This window comes from Engraulis encrasicolus, chromosome 24 (assembly GCF_034702125.1).
Source record: "Engraulis encrasicolus isolate BLACKSEA-1 chromosome 24, IST_EnEncr_1.0, whole genome shotgun sequence".
Classification (NCBI taxonomy): Eukaryota; Metazoa; Chordata; class Actinopteri; order Clupeiformes; family Engraulidae; genus Engraulis; species Engraulis encrasicolus.
Genome location: NC_085880.1, coordinates 6,332,159 through 6,355,872, shown reverse-complemented (window position 1 = coordinate 6,355,872; position 23,714 = coordinate 6,332,159). Strand labels below are relative to the sequence as shown.

The 23,714-nt window shown below is 41.4% G+C and overlaps 1 protein-coding gene across 1 annotated transcript in view; it reads left to right on the top strand.

Moving 5' to 3' along the window:
• Positions 1 to 23,714, top strand: part of LOC134441413 (DNA nucleotidylexotransferase-like) — a 137,247-nt gene that overhangs the window by 41,173 nt on the left and 72,360 nt on the right. The window contains exons 5-7 of the mRNA XM_063191708.1: positions 356 to 427; positions 1,619 to 1,742; positions 13,043 to 13,175. Coding sequence (XP_063047778.1) covers positions 356 to 427; positions 1,619 to 1,742; positions 13,043 to 13,175 — 329 coding nt within the window. The remainder of the gene's footprint in view (positions 1 to 355; positions 428 to 1,618; positions 1,743 to 13,042; positions 13,176 to 23,714) is intronic.

Below are 23,714 nucleotides of genomic sequence, written 5' to 3'. Positions count from 1 at the left end.
ATGCTTACGTATGCGTACATTCGTGTCTGTGTGCGCACGCGCATGTGTGTGTGCGTGTGGGCGTGTGTGCGCGTGTGTCTAGGGGGGGATTTTGTGGCCTATACAAAAATACAATAATGACTGCTTCCTCATTAATGTACTCAGTCAGGCTTCATCTGAGTTTACTATTCCAAACCATAAAGCATAATGGCTGACACAAAAAATAACACACACACACACACACACACGCCCCCCTCCCCTTCTCCCTCGTGATGCTTAATAGCCCCAAAAGCCACAGGGAAATACACATAAACAAGGAAGCAAACAAACAGACAAAGAAATAAAAATCAGTTTTCTTCTCTTCTTTCTCCGACAGGAAATCTTTGAGTGTGGCAGAAGCTCCAAAGTGCAAGGCATACTCAGTGACGAGAAATTTCAAACAATGAAGGTAAGCAGAATCATTATTTGTACAGTGTACGGTGTACAATACAGTGTACTGGGCACTTGATGTACAAAGTACGGCACTATGCGTCTTTTTTTCTGTAATGCAGTTCTGCCATGACTAGGACCCAGGACGTTTTGATGCTGCTACCATGTCACACACCGAGTTGTTAGTAATAACATTATACTTTACGGCAAATTGTTTTGACAACTTTGCCTTGGTGGTTACTCTGTTGTTATTCACAAATCTGCAACACTTATGTACACGTAAATAAAACAATCTTTACACTGAGCGGTTGGGATTAAGAATCATTATGGGTTAGGGTTAGGAAGGTTAAGCTAATTAAATGCTAACATGGCTAAAACTACAACAAGGCAAAACAACAAAGTTATAGGGACCAGTTAGGAATTGTTTTGGTCAAGGCACAGTTTTTTGGCGTTTTTTTCCCCTAGTTGGTTTGATGTTTGATAAAAATCAAAAAAAGAAGAAAGAAAAAGTGCATAACTTCACTGACCAGTTAGTGTTAGGGATGTTTTGCTTATTACTACCATGGATGGGACTCTTTTTTTTCCTGTGGCCTAGAAGGCATTGCACGAGTTAAGAGTCGTAGCCAATAAAAACTCGGCATGGCAGAACTGGCATTGCACTATTCTGCAATTTCATGACAATTTCTTGACGAGATATAATTGGGGACAGGGTTCAACTTCACTGTGCTGTCCACCTTGACGGTGGAACGATGCTGTCCTTCCATTTTAAAGTCAATATGACGACCTCACAAAAGTGCTTCTGTGTGTCTGTGTGTGTGTGTGGTGGATGGTGTCAGTTGGGGGTCAGTTCTTGTTTGAAGCAGAGTCACAGAGTCAATATGGGGGCTGTTGAAATGTTCTCTGCTAAGGCTAGTGGGGGTGAATTGGTGGTCAGCTTGGTCAGCTTTTAGTGGGACTCCGGATGTCAGGTCTAGTTAGCTTCTCTGTTGCATATATGGACCACTCTGGATACTCTAGGTCCACACAGGAGGGTTGAAGTGTGCTTTCTACTGCACTGTAAGTAATTCAGTGTGAAAGGTATTGTGTTTCTATTAGCAACTGTACTGCACAAGGCTGTATGTGTGTGTGTGTGTGCGTGCGTGCGCGTGTGCGTGCACGCGCACGCGTGTGTGCTGTTACTAAATGTGTGTTCCATTCCTGCCTGGCTCAGCTGTTCACGAGTGTTTTTGGCGTGGGCCCCAAGACAGCAGAGAAGTGGTTCCTGAGAGGACTGCGGTCCCTTGAGGAGATAGCCAGCCACCCACATGTTCATCTCAACAGAATGCAGCAAGCAGGTAAGAATAGGCATATGCACACACCAACCCATGTATGCATGCACGCACGCACGCACGCATGCACACACTCTCTCTCTCTCTCTCTCTCTCTCTCTCCCTCTCTCTCTCTGTCTCTCTCTCTTTCTATCTGTCTTTCTCTCTCCCTCTCTCTCTCTCTCTGTCTGACCACATGTTGTTGAAATGGATGGGTTCTGTGATGTTTGTCCTCTTCCCATCTGCATAGCCTCATGTACGCCTTCCTTTGGGACAGAGTTTCATTTCAAACACAACAGACAGCGTCTGTGTCCTTCAGATTATTAACACGCTCGGACGCACTCGGCACACACGGCAGGCACAGGCGCACGCCCAGACACATGCACGGCATGCACAGACGCACGCAGGCATACACACACACGCACGCGCACACACACACACACACACACACACACACACACACACACACACACACACACACACACACACACACACACACACACACACACACACACGCACGCGCACACACACACACACGGCATGCAGGGCCGCTGACAGCTTCTGCCAGGCCCGGGACGAAATTATCTGAAAGCCCCCCCAATCAATACAGTACATACAATGTTATGAGGACCCAATTCTGGGCCCCCTCTCTTGGGCTCGGGACACCAGACCCCTTTGTCCTACCCCCATCGGCTTCCCTGCGCACAGGCACACACACAGCATGCACAGCCATATGTGGCTTTTCTGCTATCAAACGACTCCCATGAGAGTACCGTCGGAAACACGAGAGAGCATCTTCCCCATCTAACGGGAAGATATGATTTTTCCGTGTCAGAATGAAATGCGAACATTCACTCATCTATCAGACACATCAAAAGGTCACCCATATATGAAGACCATGCATCATGTCGGTCTCTCTGTTTCATATCTGAGTTTCATCGATGGGATGGCATTTCCTCTGCTTCTTACATTAGTTTCATTGATGCACTGACTTGTTTCAATAATTCAGTTTTGATTCATATATGTTGCCTGCAATGAAAGGTTAACTTAAAGGTGAATTACATTTGCAGCACATCATTCGGTATATCATAAGGCTTTGCCAAAGAAACACTGTTATGAAAGTTATGCAAAGCAAATATAACTTGTCTAGCTGCATAGCCACAAATTGTATCACATTGTACACAGACATCCTTGAGGAACTCTATTCTACTGTGCAATGCACTGGCTCCAACCTCAAACACACTGTCTATATGCCAGGGTAATATATTCCATTTTCAATGGGTGGACTGTGTGTGTGTGTGTGTGTGTGTGTGTGTGTGTGTGTGTGTGTGTGTGTGTGTGTGTGTGTGTGTGTGTGTGTGTGTGTGTGTGTGTGTGTGTGTGTGTGTGTGTGTGTGTGTGTGTGTGTGTGTGTGTGTGTGTGTGTGTGTGTGTGTGTGTGTGTGTGTGTGTGTGTCCACTGCCTGCCTACTCCGAATGTGTCAGCTGATGAGCACTTAATTTTGAGACTTTGGTGACAGTAGAGATGGTGCTCCACAGTAAGCAGAGATCCAGTGAGCCGTACCCTCATGTGGACTTCCAGAGGCTGTTTTAGTTCTCAGTAATGAAAAGAAAACCTCAAGATAAGACCAACCGGTAGTTTTCACTTCTGCCTGACAGCAGTGGAGCCACTGTAGGAAGCTTCACAGTAGGCAGCTTCAATATTAACTCCCCAGCATAGAAGAATATGAAATGTCTCATCAGGCCTGGACTGGGAGATCAAAATGGCCCGGGCATTTTTGGCCCAGACAGGCCCCTCATAATCAGCGGAGCACATCCGACTACTTATTGACCAAGCGGCCTATGCGAAAAGGCACAATATTCATGCATGAATCTCTCTTTCAGGTACCAGAAAACACCAGGAAATGTGCGCTGACTATATCAACTATTTATTTAAAATGAATCTTAGTTTGGGCAGTGGTTTAGAAATGCAATAGATGACTACACTCACAGCAAAAGTAATCTAGGCCTACTCTACTTCTCTCTCTAACTCAACCTCATCCTGGCCTGGTTTGACTAGATGAGAAGAGGGAGATAGATTATTTATCACAATGTATGCAGCACTTGCAAAATATTCAAATTAATATAGTATTCAGTGTATAGCCTACTCATAAATTGACCTAGATTAATGTTAAATTGAGGGTTTCTTCAAACAGGTGCATTAGAAGAGGGGTAAATTTCCTGTTATCAAAATGCATCTCTCATTGCATAAGGAAGCTACTTTAATAGCTTGAATGATGAAAGAAAATCATGAACTGCCTATCCCCAGAATGTTTTAGTGTGTCAAATATGTTAAGAAAACATTAACATAGGCCTACTGAAGTTTCAAAATGAGCAGTGCTGAAAGTGGTAGGCTACATATAAAATAGTCTACAGATAAAAGTGTATCAAAAGCTTATTCAAAAGAAATTCTTTAATCATTTATCATTTCTAATTGTCCTGGATAAAATAACAGCTGATAGAGAGAGAGAGAGAGAGAGAGAGAGAGAGAGAGAGAGAGAGAGAGAGAGAGAGAGAGAGAGAGAGAGAGAGAGAGAGAGAGAGATGCTAGGTCTTTACCTACAGAATATGGTTTGATTGTGCTCCAAGAATTAAAAAAAAAAAAATCCGTTTGCCAAACCTTTTCCGCATGCAAGACGCGACAACCGTTACGGCTACACGACATATGGACATTTTCTCTGCGTGGTAAATATGTTTACGCAAACGATCGCTGAATATTTAGTGAGAGTAGGCACGAGTTTGACAGTCTTCGAAACGCATTTGGTGCACGGAATGCTTTAGAACAACACCACTTGTGTTCCATTTAATGCTATACATTTGGCACACTGCCGTGGCTACTATATTGTTAATATTATTCACGTCAGTGGTTTGGTGTATTCCTATGGAATGTTTGTCTTCTCAATAGCCTATGTCCGCAAGTCGTGCGACCAGTTCAAAGCACTCAAGCACACTTATGATGGTGGAAATTAATGGCCTATTTAATATTTAATGTTTAATGCTGAAGTGAGAGTTGGGGAGAGGCATGGAGTATCCTAAAATTTGAAAGAACAGATCTTGGGTGCATCCCAATATGTGACCTTGCCTCCTCCACTTGCCTCCTCCACTTGCTTCTCGTCATGATGACATCACTGACAACAGCATTATATTTCAATATCTTGCAAAAGCTCAATTGTAAAGTCTTTTTCTCATTTGCAATTGGGATGGTGAATGAAAAACAGTCCCTCAAAAGTTGTTGTGGCGAGGCTGACAGCTGGGAAACTTTATCGTTTTCTCCACGGAGGAGGGGCCAGGAGGAGGGACGAGGAGACAAGCACAAGTGGAGGAGGCAAGGACACATATTGGGATGCACCCCTTGAAGTGACTCATACCTGTCAGGGCTCGTAGAGGCTACTGCCGCTTTCACCTGCTGTCTCCTAGCGTGCTCCTTCACTTCCGACATGCAGAAGTTGTTGTCCCTCTCCTGCTGCTACAACACTACATGCGTGAACACATTATCTTGCCTCTGCTGCAAGTTTTTTTTTATCCCTTTTCCGCAAGCTTTTCCACACCACCTTTTAGTTTTAGTCTCTCCATTGCTTGTGTCTCAAATTTGCGCACGTAATGCAGGGTAGGGGTGGGGCCGCAATGAATAGTTAAGTCCGACTCAGATGCACCAACGGGACACCCCCTCCCTCTACCCCCTTTATGTGTGGGCTGATGTCATTGGAGGAGGGCCGAGGGCCGTCTGCAGGAAATTGTGGGCCGCCGGTCACATTTAAAAAAAAACATTAATAATAATATATTTTTTTAAACGACATCACTGGCCCTCTAGGGGCGTCGGCCCACCTGGATTTTGCCCGGTTTGCCAGATTGCCAGTCCAGCCCTGTGTCTCATACACACTGACTGAGTGGAGTGGAGTTCGTTTCTTCTCAAGTTCCTGAAAAAGGGCCTCCTTGCTGCTTTCTTCCCCATCAGAATCTCAGAATGAGATGCCCTGCACTGATTGGCTTCACTCTGTGCTGATAAACTGCCGAGATGGAGAGAGCACACTGAGACAGGTGCAGTTAATACACACACAATGTATTGTGTGTACTGAGAGTTCAGCAAGCAAGTAAGAATATGCGCCAAGTGAGGAAGGAAGAAATTGGCAGCCAGGCACTTATGTAAAAGGCAAAAAGATTTATACTCAGATGGAAGAGGGAGAGGAGCAAACTCATTCTCTCAGTACTGCACTGCATTCATTTCTGAAGGTTTGAAGGGAAGAATGTAGTAGTGAGAGTTGTGGAAAGTGGAAGTTCCAGTGTGTCCTTAGGAGATAGCGCTGAGGATAATGAACTCGAATAGATTTGGAAAGGTGGTTTGAGGCAAGCACATATACAACAATTGCTGTATCGCCTTTTCCGGCCTTAACTGAGCGAGACTTACTTTCGAAACTATAATTAATAATTTTGTCTTCATCAAAAAGGGTCTGAACTTAACACTGAATGTTAAGAGGGGGAGAAATTATTATATTGGACTCTGGTAGCATTAGTTGAGCTGTCAGTAGTTACAAATGTGAGCTTGCAGAGGCACCATTGAAGGACTTGTGATGATTATTACCATTCCACAGTTACACATATTAAGTGTTTTCTAAAAAAATTAGCGTGTCATCTTATAATTGGCAGCGATGGGCAAAAATGATTAATTTACAATCCAGTGCCACATATTCCAAACTACCTTCTTTTACCTGTGCAATTCAACAAGGTGATCATTCAGCCAGCCAATTGCCTGGCTGAACTGGATAAGTAAAATAATTTGGAATATGTGGAACTAGATGATTGTAACTAATTAATCCATTTTGCCATTTATTGATGATATTTATTTTTGACATGGTATTGTCTGGTGTACAAAGTCAAATAACTTTGGATAAGCGTAGGCTACATAGAAAGTGAGAAACAATACTTAAAAAAAAATGTGCAACAAGCAGAATTTAGTCACACAGCAAAGGTGGTGAAGTCAATTTGTTTAGTGTGACACATTATACAGTTAGCCTATTGCCTGTAGTCCTGGACCAGCCCTGTAGACCCGTTCGCAATTTTGAGTTGAGGGCGTTTCTCACTGGAATTGACTTAGTGGGTTCCTAGACATTAAAAATCACGGAGGTGCTCGTCCCCCATAGTGCCAGATTTTTCACAATATGGCCGCCAAATATGGCCGCCATTGCCTATGTCTTTTTTACTTTTAAACTGTTTATACACATGTCATACATCAATTCTGACCAATATTTTGAGAGGAATTCATTTCTGACAAATACATGAGGAGAATGTGTGATTGTGACCTTAAAAGGTCATTGCCAAGGTCAAATTTGCTATTCTGAAGAATGTTCATAGACTTCCATTGTAAAAATGAGAAACAAATTCTCAATTATGGCATGAGGAGTTATTTGCTGATATTGCTATGATTATTTTGTGTCAGTATAGTGCCAGTATAGTCCTTAAAAGGTCAAGGTCAATGTCATGTTCAAGGTCTTTTCCCTATTCTGAAGAACTCGGCCATGTGCTTGCCCATTAGGTCATTATTAAGAATAAGGAACAGCCACTATAAATGTAAATCTAACATTTCATATTTTTCAACACTTTAGGGACCATCATACTGTAGCATAAACAATGAATGAATACATGTGATGAGAAAGGCCTAGGCTTAAATTAAGCTCAAATCACAATGAATTAACCAAGGTGGAACATTACACATAATACACACAGTATTTTCTGTTTTTTCACTGAATTTGTGTATGCATGCAATTTAGTGGGATGTGGTTTTATAATGACAATTATCATTTTTTAATCAAAATCATTTTTCCATGGCAAAATATAGTGCGTGAAACTCCAGCAGCATGACTGTCACATTTGCGATTTTCACACCGTCCTGTACATTTACATAATTGAAGCACACCATGTGATAACGGCTTCAGGCATTTTAATGGAAGGAGTATGCCAGGTGTGTGCTCCTGCCACCCACGTTACTTAGGCTCATGCCTTGTTTTTGGAGTACTTGGTTCTCGCAAGTAAGTTGCAGACTCTATGAACTTGAAATGCCTCTCTCTGAATGTGCCCTCTTATAGCACTACTGATGGGAGGAAATGCATTGATTCCAGCACCACTGCTGTACATTTCTACTCTGTGATCATCAAATGTTACAGCTGTTGTGGTTGACCTGGCCCCAGCCCAGACACACCAAGCCAATGTTGCATCTCGCTCAGTCAATATTTCGGCCTCTCCAAAGTTAACCAAGTATTGGACTTGGTCAGAAACCATGGCTGCATCTTTAGTCCCAACCTCATGCAAACCCCCTACTCATGCAATCGTCTCTTGACAGGATATGTTCTTTGATCACAGTTTTCGTCAGTGACGCTTCAAGATGAGACTAATTGATGGAGGGGAAGCATTCTCCGCATCTCATCTGTGCCATACTGCAAGCAAATCTCCTTCATACCGAGTTCTTGGAAATATGGGCTGTAGTTAAGAATCAATGCAAATGTGTCTGTATCATTTGAAACAATATCAACTTTTCTGCACTGCTTCACACGAAGAGCCCACTCAACATGCACCAACAACCTGGCATCAGGCTCCTCTATGCAGTTCAAGAGCTCTCTTCACCATCAACTGACTGTGCTGGTAGCACTTAATCACCACCAAAAACAGGGCTGACAATGATAGTAGTATTGCCTCTGGTTTGATAAATCATGTCTAGAACTAACAACTGGAGATTTCGCTTGTTCTCCGCAGAGGCCCGGAACTTATCAAGTTGGTGAGGAATGGATGTTTGTCCATTCATGCCAATGATGTCAATGGTTGTTGAGTTGGTATTCTGCATGCATCCGCCTTCCTTCAATCACATCTCAATGTAAGAGCCAAAGATGTGCTCTGGATGTCGGCAGAAGGATGCTGCAGAGTTAATGATGGTATTGATGACAGCGCCTAAATAAGGAAATTCTGCCAGAGGAATGTGATGGATTTTTGACATGAAGTCTACCAGAACATGAGTGCAATAAGTAGACTCAGCGCTCCATTGGGTGAGATCAAGGTGAGGCTCAATTTCACTGACAAGCTTTGACATGTTAACAACCAATGGAAGGTAACCATCAAACAGGGGTGATGCTGAAAGGACATCATGAGAAAGTATCTGCTGAATACTCATGCCCCGTTCCTTAGCAATGTCCATGCTCCTATGTGCCTCAGCTATGTCTTTGGATGAGACCAACTTCTGCTCCTTTATGATGATTGCTGGTGTCTTCTTTGGTTGATCTTTTAACTGTGGAAGATTCCTTTCTGAACCAGTTCCACTAATGTTTTGTTCTTGTTAACTAACCTATCCTGCCTGAATGAGCTGTAGACAAGCTTGCCATTTTGGAAACAGTTGCGTAGGCGACGTGCGACACTCCTGTTAACAACTGAAGCAGATTATTCTGTCCGCTTCAAAGTGGCGTTGTTGATGAGAACTTTGAGGACATCAGTGATCAAAGAAAGAGCTCAAAACTCTGCTACAACATTAACATTGTGTGTGGCTCCTAATGCACAGTGTCCTCCAGGATCCTTGCATACTCTCTGAATGGTCTGCTCAACCTTTATGTCACCTCCCACAGCACAGAACCAGCCATGGCGATCCTGCACAACCCACTGACCTACAGAAAAGCAACGGTACAGCTCAGAATGTGTAAACACTAGAACCTTGATTTGTTCAAGATACCATGATCCATAACTTAATGCAGTCATATTCTGCGAAGACTGGCATGGAATCGTCTATGGTAGCAACATATAGTTTTCTTTTCAACAACAGCATTATTAATGATGGCCGCCAAATCCAGCCAAACTCCAAAGAATTGGCAGAGCTCTGACTTCACTTCACATTCTTTCACAAAATCCAGAAAGTCTTGATTCAGGCTCTCCACTTGCTCAATCAAGGCCTCAAACTCAAGGCCTCCGACTCTTTTGGGCAACGTGATTTGAAGCCAGTGAAGTGTGCCATGCCTGCACCTGTGCAAGCACTGGATAGTCTGCTTTGTCCTTGTGAGGCCAGAATACCTCCCAATGGAGAGTCCTGATCACATCCTCCACAATCAGCATACCAGTGAGAGCTCAGACATAATGACTGCCATGGTAACACTTTACAATAATGGTACATTAATTGTAATGGAATAATGTTGGAAGTAATGTATGATTTATGGTGAATTAACACATAATTTATGTATGCAGTGATGTTTAATCTATTATTAGTCAATGAGTAGTCACTATTGTAGTCATGATGACTCACCATTAAGTAATTGTGGTACAACCAAGGTTAATTAATGGTGTGAATTACAAGTGTTAATACATCATATATTAACACTGCTGATGAAAATCCTGATATATCGATCCAATCATACATGAATCCAGCCTTAATTAATGATGCATGAGTAATAATGGAATAATGTTGTAAGTAATGTCAGCATCACCACTGTGGATAATAATCCTGCCATATAGATCCAGTCATATCTCAATCAGACCTTATGGCAACTCCATGGAGGCTATGTGACGGCATTGTGTCAGGAAGAGTGGCAGTGATGGTTCTGTGGCATTCGAAACTGGGAGGGGGGCATGCAACTTTGTTTCATCACCTGCAGGCTGTGGCCTAGAAGCAACCTCTCCAGGCCTACTCTCTCGGTCCCACTCGCTACACCCCCTGGCCCCTGAGGCAGTTAACACAGGGAATCACTTCACATTTTTTACTTGCTCCCATTTTAATATAACTTACTGTGTCTTGTTTCTCACTGTCTGCATTCTTTTAGTGGCATCATTAATTAAGGTTGGATTCATGTATGATTGGATCAATATATCAGGATTTTTATCAGCAGTGTTAATATATGATATATTAACACTTGTAATTCACACCATTAATTACCCTTGGTTGTACCACAATTACTTAATGGTGAGTCATCATGACTACAATAGTGACTCCTCATTGACTAATAATAGATTAAACATCACTGCATACATAAATTATGTGTTAATTCACCATGAATCATACATTACTTCCAACATTATTCCATTACAATTAATGTACCATTATTGTAAAGTGTTACCGACTGCCATTTAACAACAACTCTAACATGGCAGGTTAAAAGACTTCACACTCCATCAATGCATCATCCAGGTCAGAACCTCAAAGCAATTTCCCCTGATAAATGAGGATAACACGGGTCCAATGGAAAGGGCCAATACAGTGGAAGAGATCCTTGAAGTGCTCGGTCTCATACAGGTTTCGTCACACCAAATTGCCATTGATGCCTGGTTCATCTGTCTGCAAACACTGGATGTTGGATAGGCAGTGTCTGACAGTGACACACTCAGTAATGGGTCTTGGTATTATAGGAAGGAAGCCAACACATGTCATTGGCACCACAGCAGATGAGACAAGTATGTGTACAGCAGTCCGTATCAAAGGGTCTCCTCCTGTCACACCACAGCGAATCAGGCTGATCAAGAATTTCCTGATAAACCTTTTGCAGTTGCAACATGCAGTAATGTTGCTTACTTGTTTTCAGGATGCAGCAGCATGTCTGGTGGTAGGACAGGTTGAACCACTGGCTTTGCATGATCAGGTACCTCTTGGTATGGCAACTTCTTCTGCAATATATCATCAGCCTGGCTCAATTCTGTGTCCGACACCGGAGACTTTTGAAGGTGTCTGTTCACTGAGGCATCTTGAAACAGTAATAAGGCTGCATAGTGTGAACCCTTGGTATCAGAAAGTGATGATTTGTCAGCATAATCAGAGTTGTCCAAACCCATTGTATAATTTTCCCTTGTAAAAGTGCTAGGTATGGATTTCTGTCCATTTTTCGAGCATCCCACGGCATAGCTAGCAGGTAGACTATGGTCAGATCTGATTGTCTGGTAGGTTGAACATGAACCGATCCTGTGGAAAGTTGTGAGAAGGTTCTTGATGTGAAGGCTCTTGCTGTGGGAAGCATCATATGCAATGGTGTTTGCTTTATTCCACTCTGAATGTTATGCAAAAGCATTTGACAGAGGCGAAGTTATGTACTCTTGTGATCTCTGACCCACTTCTCCTCTTCTACTTTATGTGTTGACTGTTGCTGTGCATGTGATGTGCTGTCCTCTGGCTATGTGGAAATGTTAGATTTACATTTATAGTGGCTGTTCCCTATTCTTAATAATGACCTAATAGGTAAGCACATGGCTGAGTTCCTCAGAATAGGAAAAAGACCTTGAACATGACCTTGACCTTGACATTGACCTTGACCTTTAATGGACTATACTGACACTATACTGACACAAAATAATCATAGCAATATCAGCAAATAACTCCTCATGCCATAATTGAGAATTTGTTTCTCATTTTTACAATGAAAGTCTATTGACATTCTTCAGAATAGCAAATTTGACCTTGGCAATGACCTTTTAAGGTCACAATCACACATTCTCCTCATGTATTTGTCAGAAATGAATTCCTCTCAAAAATGGGTCAGAATTGATGTATGACATGGGTATAAACAGTTTAAAAATAAAAAAAGACATAGGCAATGGCGGCCATATTTGGCGGCCATATTGTGAAAAATCTGGCACTATGGTGGACGAGCACCTCCGTGATTTTTAATGTCTAGGAACCCACTAACTCAATTCCAGTGAGAAACGCCCTCAACTCCAAATTGCGAACGGGTCTACAGGGCTGGTCCTGGACTACTGTGTGAGCTTGACTTAGGTCAGCTAGATCTTCAGCAGAAGTCAGATCATTTTTTTTCACTGTAGCCAATGTGAAATGCCTATAAAGTGAATATGACTAATGCCTAATGCTACCCCTGAAAAATGCAGCTTCAAAACTTTGAACAGGTAATCTGTTGGATTCTATCTATAAGTGCAGCCCTCTTGGCATCTTGTCACATCTCCCAGATGGAAAAAGCCATTTGAATTAGATGTTCCAAAAAGTTTTTTTTGTCAATCTATGTTCTAAACTACAGTGTAGTTCATGTCATCCATGCAAGAACTTTTTCCTGTATCTTTTTGCAAGTTTTCTTTACTCTGCCGATAAAGCTGAAACCTAAAGCCTAAAATATGTTCTTATTTATGCTGTTACACTGTATCTTTGGCTGCTGAGTGATGATTAGATGTGAAGAGTCATTCATAGTGTGTTGGGGGATACCCTCACTCCTAGTGACACAAACGTGTCTCATCAGAAATGGTTAAATAATTCGTCCGGATCTATCTATTGTATAATAGCCTATTTAATGCCATCAGTATATGTTTGTAACTGGTTCTATATGTGTTTGCAGGTTTTCTTTATTATGCTGATATCTCGAGAGGAATCTCCAAGTCTGAGGCAGAGGCAGTGGGACGCATTGTTGAGGACACTCTTCACCAGATTGCACCAAACGCCTCCATGGTTTTGACAGGTGGCTTCCGCAGGTAAAAGATACCTTATGTCACGAAGTAGAGAATATAATGGCTCATCATTGTTTTGACTTGCTCTGGGATTATGTCTGCGAGAAATAAGGTGATGGAATAGCTGAGGAAAACAGTGCTAAGCTGAATTTGGACCTACTGGTATGTGTGTCTGGAAATTGGACACTGTCATTTTTGAATGATTGTGCCATTTATTGGCGAGTATTTATGCATATACTGTAGGAAATGTGTATGTTTTTGTGTGTGTGTGTCTAGACATATTGCGTAACCCCAGTTCTTTCTTTTGTACATGAATACTTTGTCCATCTAACAAAGGAAGATTGCAAATCTGTCTAATGCAATTTCTCGAACTCTATGGAACAGGACATAGTCAGACGATGTCTACTCTACTCCCACACAAAAGTAGGGCCCAGCATCTCTCTGCCTTTCTATGTACTGAACCATTCCCCTCCCGTAGCTCCTGCACAAGTCTTTAGTTCAGCTTCAAAGCTCTCATCCCCTCCTCCTGTGATGTTCAAGAGAGGCTCTCTCACTTGGACTTTGTGATAATAGCCTGCAATGTCTGTGGAATAAAGAGAAACATCCAGCCCACATCATAACACCATTCAGCAGAAATACTGCAACATGAAGCAGACCTTGAAGTAGAGCAAATGGTTCTTTGTTGCTGCTGGCCTCTTACTAAGGTTATTTTTCCACCTTATGGTCTCCGATATTACCTGCTTTGAGTTTTGTTGAGGGTAAAAGTGCAAGGTTCAATAGAACTGATTTAGCTGAAGTTTTCCTATGCTGCAGCTACGGGTGCTTATCCTAAATAATTCAACTGCAAGCTGGTCTGTCAGGAACTGTTTTTTTCTCCCCTTGGTTGCTTTGGGAGTGGCAAACTTCTGTTGTTTACCCAACAGACACCTCTTCCATGACAACAACTTTCACTGCCGCCTGTTGCTGGGGGTGTTGGTGAAATATTAAGACATTTAAAAAAAAAAAGTGAGACGTCTCAGACCCTTGCTTTCTGTCTTATCTTTTTTGTCAATCAAAGAGTCATTAAAAACGGCTCATTGAAATGTGTAGTGTCCTACAAAAAGGACACATACACTGTGCCTGCATATGGGTATCTCCTGTAGGCCGTGAAATCATGGTGCTTTCTCAAATCCGTCATTTTCTCAGGGAGCCTGGAATGGAAGATTATAACCCCACCTGATTGTCAGATTAATTTGATATAACCCCACCTTTCCAATAATATCATTTTGATTTCTCCTGACTGTATACCGCCTTGCTCCTGCTTCATTACACCAATGTTTTTTTCTGCAAGGGCTTTCAAGCTCTCTCCTCCTGTTGTTTTAAAGTCACCAAAAACTCCAGACAGTCCAGCTGTGCGGGTGTTTGAGGGCATCAGGATGAAAACATTTTTTTTTTCATCCAATGTATTTTCTGTTGAATGAAGTGTTCTTATAGAAGACGTCCCTGAGGAGTATTTTGTACTCTTCAGCTCTTTGTTTATCTGATTGTTCTTGGTTGTTGTTGTTGTTTCGAAGTGAACAGCTGGCATATTTGTCTGACCTGTATTCAGGAGATACATGAATAATGAAAACAAAACTCAGACATTTGCATAATGCAAATTCTCAGAGTCAGATAAATAGAAAAAAAATTGGGTTCTTTGTAACAGTGATGACTCCCTGAAGAACACAGGCAGTCAGAAATAACAGTCCCAGTGCCCATCATATGACTGTCTTTTTGTGGGGAAATATGTCTGTAGAAAATCTACGGGTAGAAACAAGTCTCAGCAAGGACAACAAAACAAATGTTTGGAGAAGTTAAAAGCTGGTTAGTGAATAAGGCATCTCTGTGTGCGTGCCTGCGTGCGTGCGTGCGTGCGTGCGTGCAACTGGCAGGACCAATTGAACCAAGACAGCATTCTGCAGGCAGAAAGACATTCATAGTTTGTTGAGTTAGTCGAATTAAGGGGAACTTTGGGGCTCACAGGATCTCCATAAATATTTCTGAGTAGATAGAGTAAAAAGTAGATAATAAAATTGTACTCTCAGCAGCAAGATAGCCTTTTCGTGTTTGGTCAAATGACATTTTTACCAGCATGCTAACAAGACAACTGCTGGCCCTTCGCTGTTTGGCAGGAGTAGCTGGGTGCTTAACCCATTGTGTCCTGGAGACACATATACGCTGCATTCAGGATTTTGAGATTTGAGCTGTTTTATTAAAAATGTGGGTATGTTAGAGCTGAATGAACGCTATACTAGTGCAAAATGAAGGTTCTAGATTTAAAATGTAACTTATTTCATGTCTGTATGTGATTCGGAGGCTGAGATATTTACACACACACACACACACACACACACACACACACACACACACACACACACACACACACACACACACACACACACACACACAAACACACACGCACACAAACACACGCACGCACACACACACACACACACACACACACACACACACACACACACACACACACACACACACACACACACACACACACACACACACAGTGCCTCTGAGCCTCCACATGGCTGGGGCTCTTCTCTTTAGACTTTAAGGGTGTTTATCCTCAAAGCCACTCTCCTCTTCAAACAGCTCCTCCCTTCAATTCCATGCTGGGTCTGGTTTGTCATGAAGACATCAATTGTCTGGCTTTACTGAAACTGGATGTCTTAGAAAACCATAACCTTTGGCAAGATGTTTAAAGCTGCTCACAAATTCTCAGATAGTTCGGGCTTTGCCTCTGAACACAGAGTCCACAAAGTCCCGCATTTTATTTTTAAAAAGGCTTATCCGAAAATGAAGGCGGTGGTATTGGAGTTGTGAATGTGAGTGCGTGTGTAGTGTACATGGTGTATTTGCACAAAGTTCCAGATTTGCATTTTCATGTGTGTGTGTGTGTGTGTGTGTGTGTGTGTGTGTGTGTGTGTGTGTGTGTGTGTGTGTGTGTGTGTGTGTGTGTGTGTGTGTGTGTGTGTGTGTGTGTGTGTGTGTGTGTGTGGTGATGGAGGTGTGACATGGAGAAAAAGTTTTCTGGGAAAATAAGACACCTTGGGGAAAAAAGAATGCATGGTGGCACAGCGTTACACTTTTTTTTTAGCTGGAGAAACATGGCAAGGATTTGTTGACGCTGTTGGTATTATCCTTATTGAAGGGACAGCTGTGCAGGGTGGGTGACAAGGCTTTGAGATGCTTAGGAAGGGGATTAAAAATAGATAGGAGCCACAACTGTCAGCACAACATCAGAGTGTGAAAAGAGAGAGCTCTGCATCCGGCATCACTCCAGACTTCCATTCCTTCAACTTCTCTTTATAGCTCTGGGATCCTCATCATGGCAACTGCTAACAATTCTGCTAGCTGCATTCTTCCAGTCTCGTCGCAACTTTGCCTTTTCTGTCTGTCTATTGTTGCGAAGGTTATGGAGAGGTAAAAGTTAATGGTTCAATATTTAAAGGAAAACTGTGGTGTAAAATGGAAATTGAAATAAGTACACGTACAATGTGTGAAATAGAAATTGAAAAAGTACAATGTATATTAATGCCACAATTAATTGTAATGAATAGCCTATAATCATTTTATCAAGCTCCGTCTCTTATGATCTTTAATTTGTTAAAGGCATCATTGTGGTTCTCATTGAATAGACACTAACACACAAGAAACATTTACTTCCATTATTGTAAACACTAGCCTACTTGGCGAAAAACAGCAGAACACGGAAAGGTTATCATATTTGATTTGGATAATTTCATGTGTTAAAGCAAAAACACATGCAGGCATTCTATACCCAATCTATGGTGTAAAATATTTTTTGTTTACAGTTTTTCTCGATTGGTTTGGCTAATTTCACTGATTTCAATGATTTCACTTTGTAAGTCATCATATGCAAAGTAGTCTACACAATTGTCAAAACAGTCAAGGACATAATATTATAAGAATTTCATTACTGTAAACAGTAAATTCATGACCGTGTTCAACAGACCAGATGGTATTGTAACTTTACTAGTTTGTAGAAAATAATTTTACAAATGTGTATACTACAGTTTCCTTTGTTATTTGGCTAATTTCTTGACATTTTTTCAAATGACATTCTATGGAAGGAATTTAGTTTTGACACACGGGTAAACTGGTTTAGGAGTGATATGAGCAAGTGATGAGGATCCATGTAGTTATGCTGAACCATTCAGTTTATTTTGACAGAATGACTAAATGAATGCAAATGAGCCAAAGCAATTGAGAAAGATATATGCCATTTGCCATTTTTATGCTACTGACTATTTATGTGGGAGAAGGTTTAGTGCTGATGCAAGAATGAGCTGTTTTCAGGGCCGTAACCAGACATTTTCAAATACTGGGGTCAAATACTGCGTGCTGTACTGCATACTGTATGTTTGTTGTACTTAATCACTGCCTTGAGGATAATATCAGGCATGAAAATCCCTCACCTTTCGGCGAAATTTGCCGTTTTGAAATCAAAATGTGTCATTTCTGTGAATCGTGTAGATCCGAGGAGAAAAAAAATGGGGGGGGGGGGTCAAGCGAGGAGAAAACTGTAGCGCCAACTTACTGTATCATTAAGTAGCGCTCTACCGCAGAAAATCTTTCAGGAGAGATTCGACAACTGACAATGACGTTTGACCAATCACAGCATTTGTTGCTGTCGGCACAGCCAATAACGTGAACGAGCACAATCTAAGTCCCGCCCTTCATACTTGTCTTTGAAATCCCAGTTTAAACAGGTCGCTTTGGTCTGCGGGGCTGGCGTAGTTGTATCAAATATCTTTCTTTATAGTTCTAGAACATCTCTGATTATAAGCAAATGTCCAAACGATCTGTCACAAATAGTCTACACGTTTCCCAGAGAGGTAGCTATTTGAGATCATGATACGTGTACTTGTTATGAGATCAAGACGCAAGCATTTCGATGAGAAGTGAGTGGATGTAGTTAGCCACAGTGGGTAAGCTGTTTTTCCTAATAATTTGAAAGCGCATTTGCCTTGCCCACGTGAAAAAGTATTTATTCTCAAAAGAGCTCCGTTAATGAAAGCTTGGATAGGCCTACGGCACGTTTTCCTGACGGCTATTTTAACGGATCTGTGCGCTACGAAATGGCGAAAGTATCTAGTAGGCACTACGGAGAAGAAGCGCATGTAGGCTACGCGAGGCATCCAACATCATGCTTCGAATCATATTGCTGCGGCTTCTTAGCACGCACGAGAGAGGGAGAGGGAGAAAGAGCCTAACTTAGTCAATCGTTTGACACGGGACAAATTGTTATAGGAATCATGCCACGTTTTTTGTAATCCCTTGGTAGCCTACATCTAAATGACATTAAAAATCTACCGATTTATATTTAGTGGAACACGGTCAAACTGTTTTTTTCACGGTCAAAGTTGGAGCTTTCCTATTATTTTTTCATAGGGAAACAGATATACTAGGTGAATGGACTAAAATTTGAGTAGTGTGGATAACATTTCAGTAGTTTATCCAAACTGTGACAAAGAATTTTAGTATTAGGCCTACAAGTTGTCTGAAATATGATGATTAACTGTTCAAACGAGATCACAACCAGGCAAGCGTTGAGGGGACATTGGATAGTGTTGAGAGGAGGGGGTGCTTAGTTGCCATTGGGGGACATTAGTCTATTTTATTTTTAAGGGGGGCATTGGCAGGGTTTTGATGAGGTCAATGGGGTGATGGGAAGCTTATGATGAGGTCAAGGGGGAATTTATTTTTTAAAAGGGCTGAGAACCAAAAACCCATTCTATCTATCTATCTATCTATCTATCTATCTATCTATCTATCTATCTATCTATCTATCTATCTATCTATCTCCCCCCCTCATCAGACACGACAGCATGACAATCATGAAGTAACGAAGATGGTTGGCAGTTGTTCTTGTGTTCACTGTCCCTGGGTCGCTACAATATGCTCAAAATTCATCATTTAAAGACGGTTTTAGCTAAATTTTCTCCCATGGGAGAGCATGCCCCCAGACCCCTCCAGTATGACTCTTATACAACACTATCCCCCAAAAACGCCACTGCACACCACACATGCGCGCGCACCGGTGCAGCACACGCGCCACTCCGTGCCACCGCGCCACGTGGCACCTTTCTCACCTTTTTCACCCCTGACCCGTTTTCATGCCTGAATATATATCGATTTTCATCATAGATCAATTTTACATTACCGAAAAAAATACAGAGGGCATGACCTCTGTGTCCTCAATGGTAGTTACGGCCATGGCTGTTTTGGGAGGTACAGTATATCACGAAAGTGAATACACCCCTCACAGTTTTGCAGATTTTTGAGTATATCTTTTCATAGGAAAGCATTACAGAAATGTAACTTTGACACAATGATTAGTGACCTTTTAACAACATATTTAACCGCTTAAATTTCTTGTTCAATCAGAAAAAAGCAAAATACAGCCATTAATGTGAGTACACCCCAGATTAAAATCCGGTAGAGAAGGGGCAATGTTGGCTCAAATCGTCTCAAAATGAATCGAAATGAAAAGGGATGACAAGGGAGGTCATCATTGTGCGTTTCTTCCTTTCTTTGCATTGAACTTTTACATTTTGAGTCTGCATCTGGCTTAAATGTGAGATTTGAATGCAATCCTATGGAGAATATCATTATCTGCTTCAGTACTCACAGTGCATGTTGACATGCATGTTTCTTTTAGGTGTATTTCAGATTGCCAATGTTGACAGCATTCATGCATCCCCAAACCATGTCTGTCCCACTACCATGCTTGGCTATTGAGAGGATACACCTTTTTTGTAAAACTCACTTGTTTACCACCACACATGCTTGACACCATCTAAAGCAAATTTGTTTATCTTGGTCTCAAGAGAGATGAACAGACCAAGGATATGGGTCACTGGAACCATGTCGTGTGATCTGAAGAGACCAAGATAAACAAATTTGCTTTAGATGGTGTCAAGCATGTGTGGTGGCAAACAAGCAGGGCTTTGAACCGTTATTTTTTTCCAAACGTTCCGTTCCGAACAGAAACGGAATTATAACGTTTCCGGTTATGAGTTCCACCAATAAATTGACGTTCCTGAACCGGTTAGAACAAAAAAATATTGTTCCCAGAACGGTTAATTTCGTTCCTGTCAGCTGATTACTCCCCATAGGCCTAACTGACGTTAATTAACCAAGAAAGACGGAAGTGCAAATGAGTCACCTACTTCCAAACTGTTTATTCAAGCGGATGAAAAGAATATCCTCCAGAATTTTGTCATTCAGGGACGACCTAAGGGGAGAATAAACCTCAATAATGAAAATACGCTCCACGCTGACTTGGATCACGGGGAGTGCTATGATGGACATTTTGAGTTTGTGCATATTTGAAGCAGCCATGGATGCCCAATAACGTCGAACATTCTCTGTGCGCTTTACACACGCTTCTCTGCAATTTCTTACAATGATGCAATTGAAACTCTGCCCTTTTGTATGACAGTGGTTTCCCTTATTTAAGATGTGGAGTGGAGACTTTGTAATCCACAGCTCTCTCTCCATTCAGTCAGAGAATATCTGATGTCACACAGGACGTGAACCTCATCCGTCATGGTAACGTGCACAGGAAAATAATTACTTTTTTTTAGTTTGAGGAATGGTATTAACCGGTATTAACCGGTTACCATTATTTTTAAATAAGTGTTTCCGTTCCAGAACATAAAAAATAATAACGTTTCCAGTTTCGTTTCTGTTCCCTGTAAAATACAAAAAGTTCCTGGTTTTCGTTTTCGTTCCTTGAACCGGTTCAAAGCCCTGCAAACAAGTGAGTTTTACAAAACAAGTGTATCCTCTCAATAGGGAGGGAAAGTAATCTCATCGCCCCCTGCTGGCAACGTTCCAAGCCCCTGCAACAAATGAATGGGTTTTTTCTTTGAAAAATTACATCTCGGCCCTGGCGACGAAGTAGAAGTAGTGGCAGTCATATTACAGGCATGTTGGCCCGTTTTATCGAATCAGGTGGTAAAATGTTCGTTTTTTCACTGATCTGAACTGATTTTAATATTCTTTAAAAAGCTAATACAGAGCTACACTGACTGGCATGTGTGACGTGTTTACTCCATGTAATTAGCATAGCCAAATTAGCATAGCCAAACATGAGCCAGAGAGGTGGTTACTCGTCACCACAGAAGCCATCATATCTACTAGAGAAGTTAAAACCAAACCAAAATGATCGCGTGTATATATGTGTAATAGCAAGACAATGTGGAACTCACAGGATTACAAGAATGTGAAGATATGCGAAGAACTTGCGTTCATTCGCGTTCATTTGCGTTCATTTGTTTCTCTGTGTTGTCAACGAGGCGCGAAGCATAGCATGCTGGGAGCTGTAGTCCGTTTCCGACCAGATTGGCACTATTTCTATTTTTCTTAAAAGGGCAAAAAATGACTTAAAATTTTCACAGGTAGTAGTTCATCCTATTGTGTACGCTGAAAAATGTGTCTGGTGTTATAGTTCCTAGTCATATCTTTGTGGGATTTTTTTATAAACTCGTCTATGGGAGTTTCACTAGGATCGCCCTGGTGTTTGGAACGTAACCGCTAGGATCGCTGTTTTCCACTTTCCCTCCCAATAGCCAAGCATGGTAGTGGGACTGACATGGTTTGGGGATGCATGGATGCTGTCAACATTGGCAATCTGAAATACACCTAAAAGAAACATGCATGTCAACATGCACTGTGACTACTGAAGCAGATCATGATATTCTCCATAGGATTGCATTCAAAGCTCACACCAATCTATTTAAGTCAGGTGCACACTCAAAATGTAAAAGTTCAATGCAAAGAAAGGTTGGAACGCACACTGGTGACCTCCCTTTTAATCCTGTTTCATTTTGAGACAATTCGAGACAACACAGCCCCTTCTCTACCGGATTTTAATCTGGGGTGTACTCACTTTTGTGAGTACATGTTCAAATATTAAAGGCTGTATTTAGTTTTTTTTCTGAGTGAACAAGAAATTTAAGCAGTTAAATATGTTGTTAAAAGGTCACTAACCATTGTCTCAAAGTGACATTTCTGTAATGGTTTCCTATGAAAAGATATACTCACAATCTGCAAAAACTGTGAGGGGTGTATTCACTTTCGTGATATACTGTATATGACATTTTGCTAGCTATCTGAACTGTTGTGCAGAAGTGTAAGAATGTTTGGCCAAATGACCCAATGGTTATAGGAATGTCATCTCAGTTTCAAGAAATTAGCCAAACCAATCGAGAAAAACTGCACAAAAAAAGCACGAAGTAACCTACTGCTAGCCAAGTAAACCAGCGCCACCCGCTGGACGCCAAACATTTTTGGCTGGCGAGTGGGTCTAGCCTCAGATCGAAAACATTTTGTACATCTTCGGATGTATCCTTCATTGGGGCCAGACTAAATTACACATCCAGTCTCACATTTAGGCTGGTTTATCAGGCTAACCTGCAGCATAAATGATTCTGCTTTCATTATTCCTTTCCTCTCATCTTACTCTGACACATCCCCTTTTACTTTTTTGTTTCATTTCATGTTTGATAACGTCTTATTATTAAAGGGACACTGTGTAGGAAATGGTCAAAAAAGGTACTGCAACTATGCTGCTCATTGAAACTGGGTTGGCTATCCCCAAATTTGATATTTGCCTGAAAGTTTACTAAGTAATAAACAAATATTTACTAGTATGGTCCAAGTAGAGTCATTTTTGCAGCTGAAAATGGCTATTTTTGGAAATTCAAAATGGCGGACCATGGAGAAGATCCCCCTTTTCATGTATGAAAAGTGCAATTTTTCCAGTCACAATGAATACTTAGAATTTGATGGTGGTGGTAAATATTCATGAAAAAGGTAACATTAGTGAATGGGCAGCATGAATTCTGGAAATAAACAACCAAAAATCCCACACAGTGTCCCTTTAAGACTACAAAAGCTGGCTGTCTAAACAAAGAGAGTAGCAACTAAAAATGTCACACAAATGAACTTTGTTGCACATCTGTTTTCTTCGACTGTTTTCAGGCAATGGCTTCCAATTAAGTGCAGTAATAGCTCATCTAAGCCAGTACAGTATATAGTATTATTGTATTATAACTTATGAGGTAAACTGCAAACAACACATAAAACACTTTACACTGACATTACATTTCATCATGAGAGAGCAGAAATATTGGTACTGACCATCAACTGATTACCAAACAAAAAGTTTTTCTTCACTTTCAGATCTACATTTTTAGAACCCTCCTCAGTTTGTAGTGGAGGCCCATTAAAATACACACCTAAAATGAGCAGTGCTACAAAGCTCCCTTTTAATGCTGGCATGCACGCACGCACGCACACACATACACACACACACACATACACAAAGGTGTTTTGGTCAGTGCTTCTCAGCACACAGGAATGTTTCCAAAGAACTGCATAATTCATCAGTTGTTTTTGCCCTGTCATCTCCTCCTGAATAAACATGTATATTTAATTTGCGCTCGTATGTGCCACAGAAAAAAAAGACACATTTAATTATTTAGGCCTCTCCTGCAC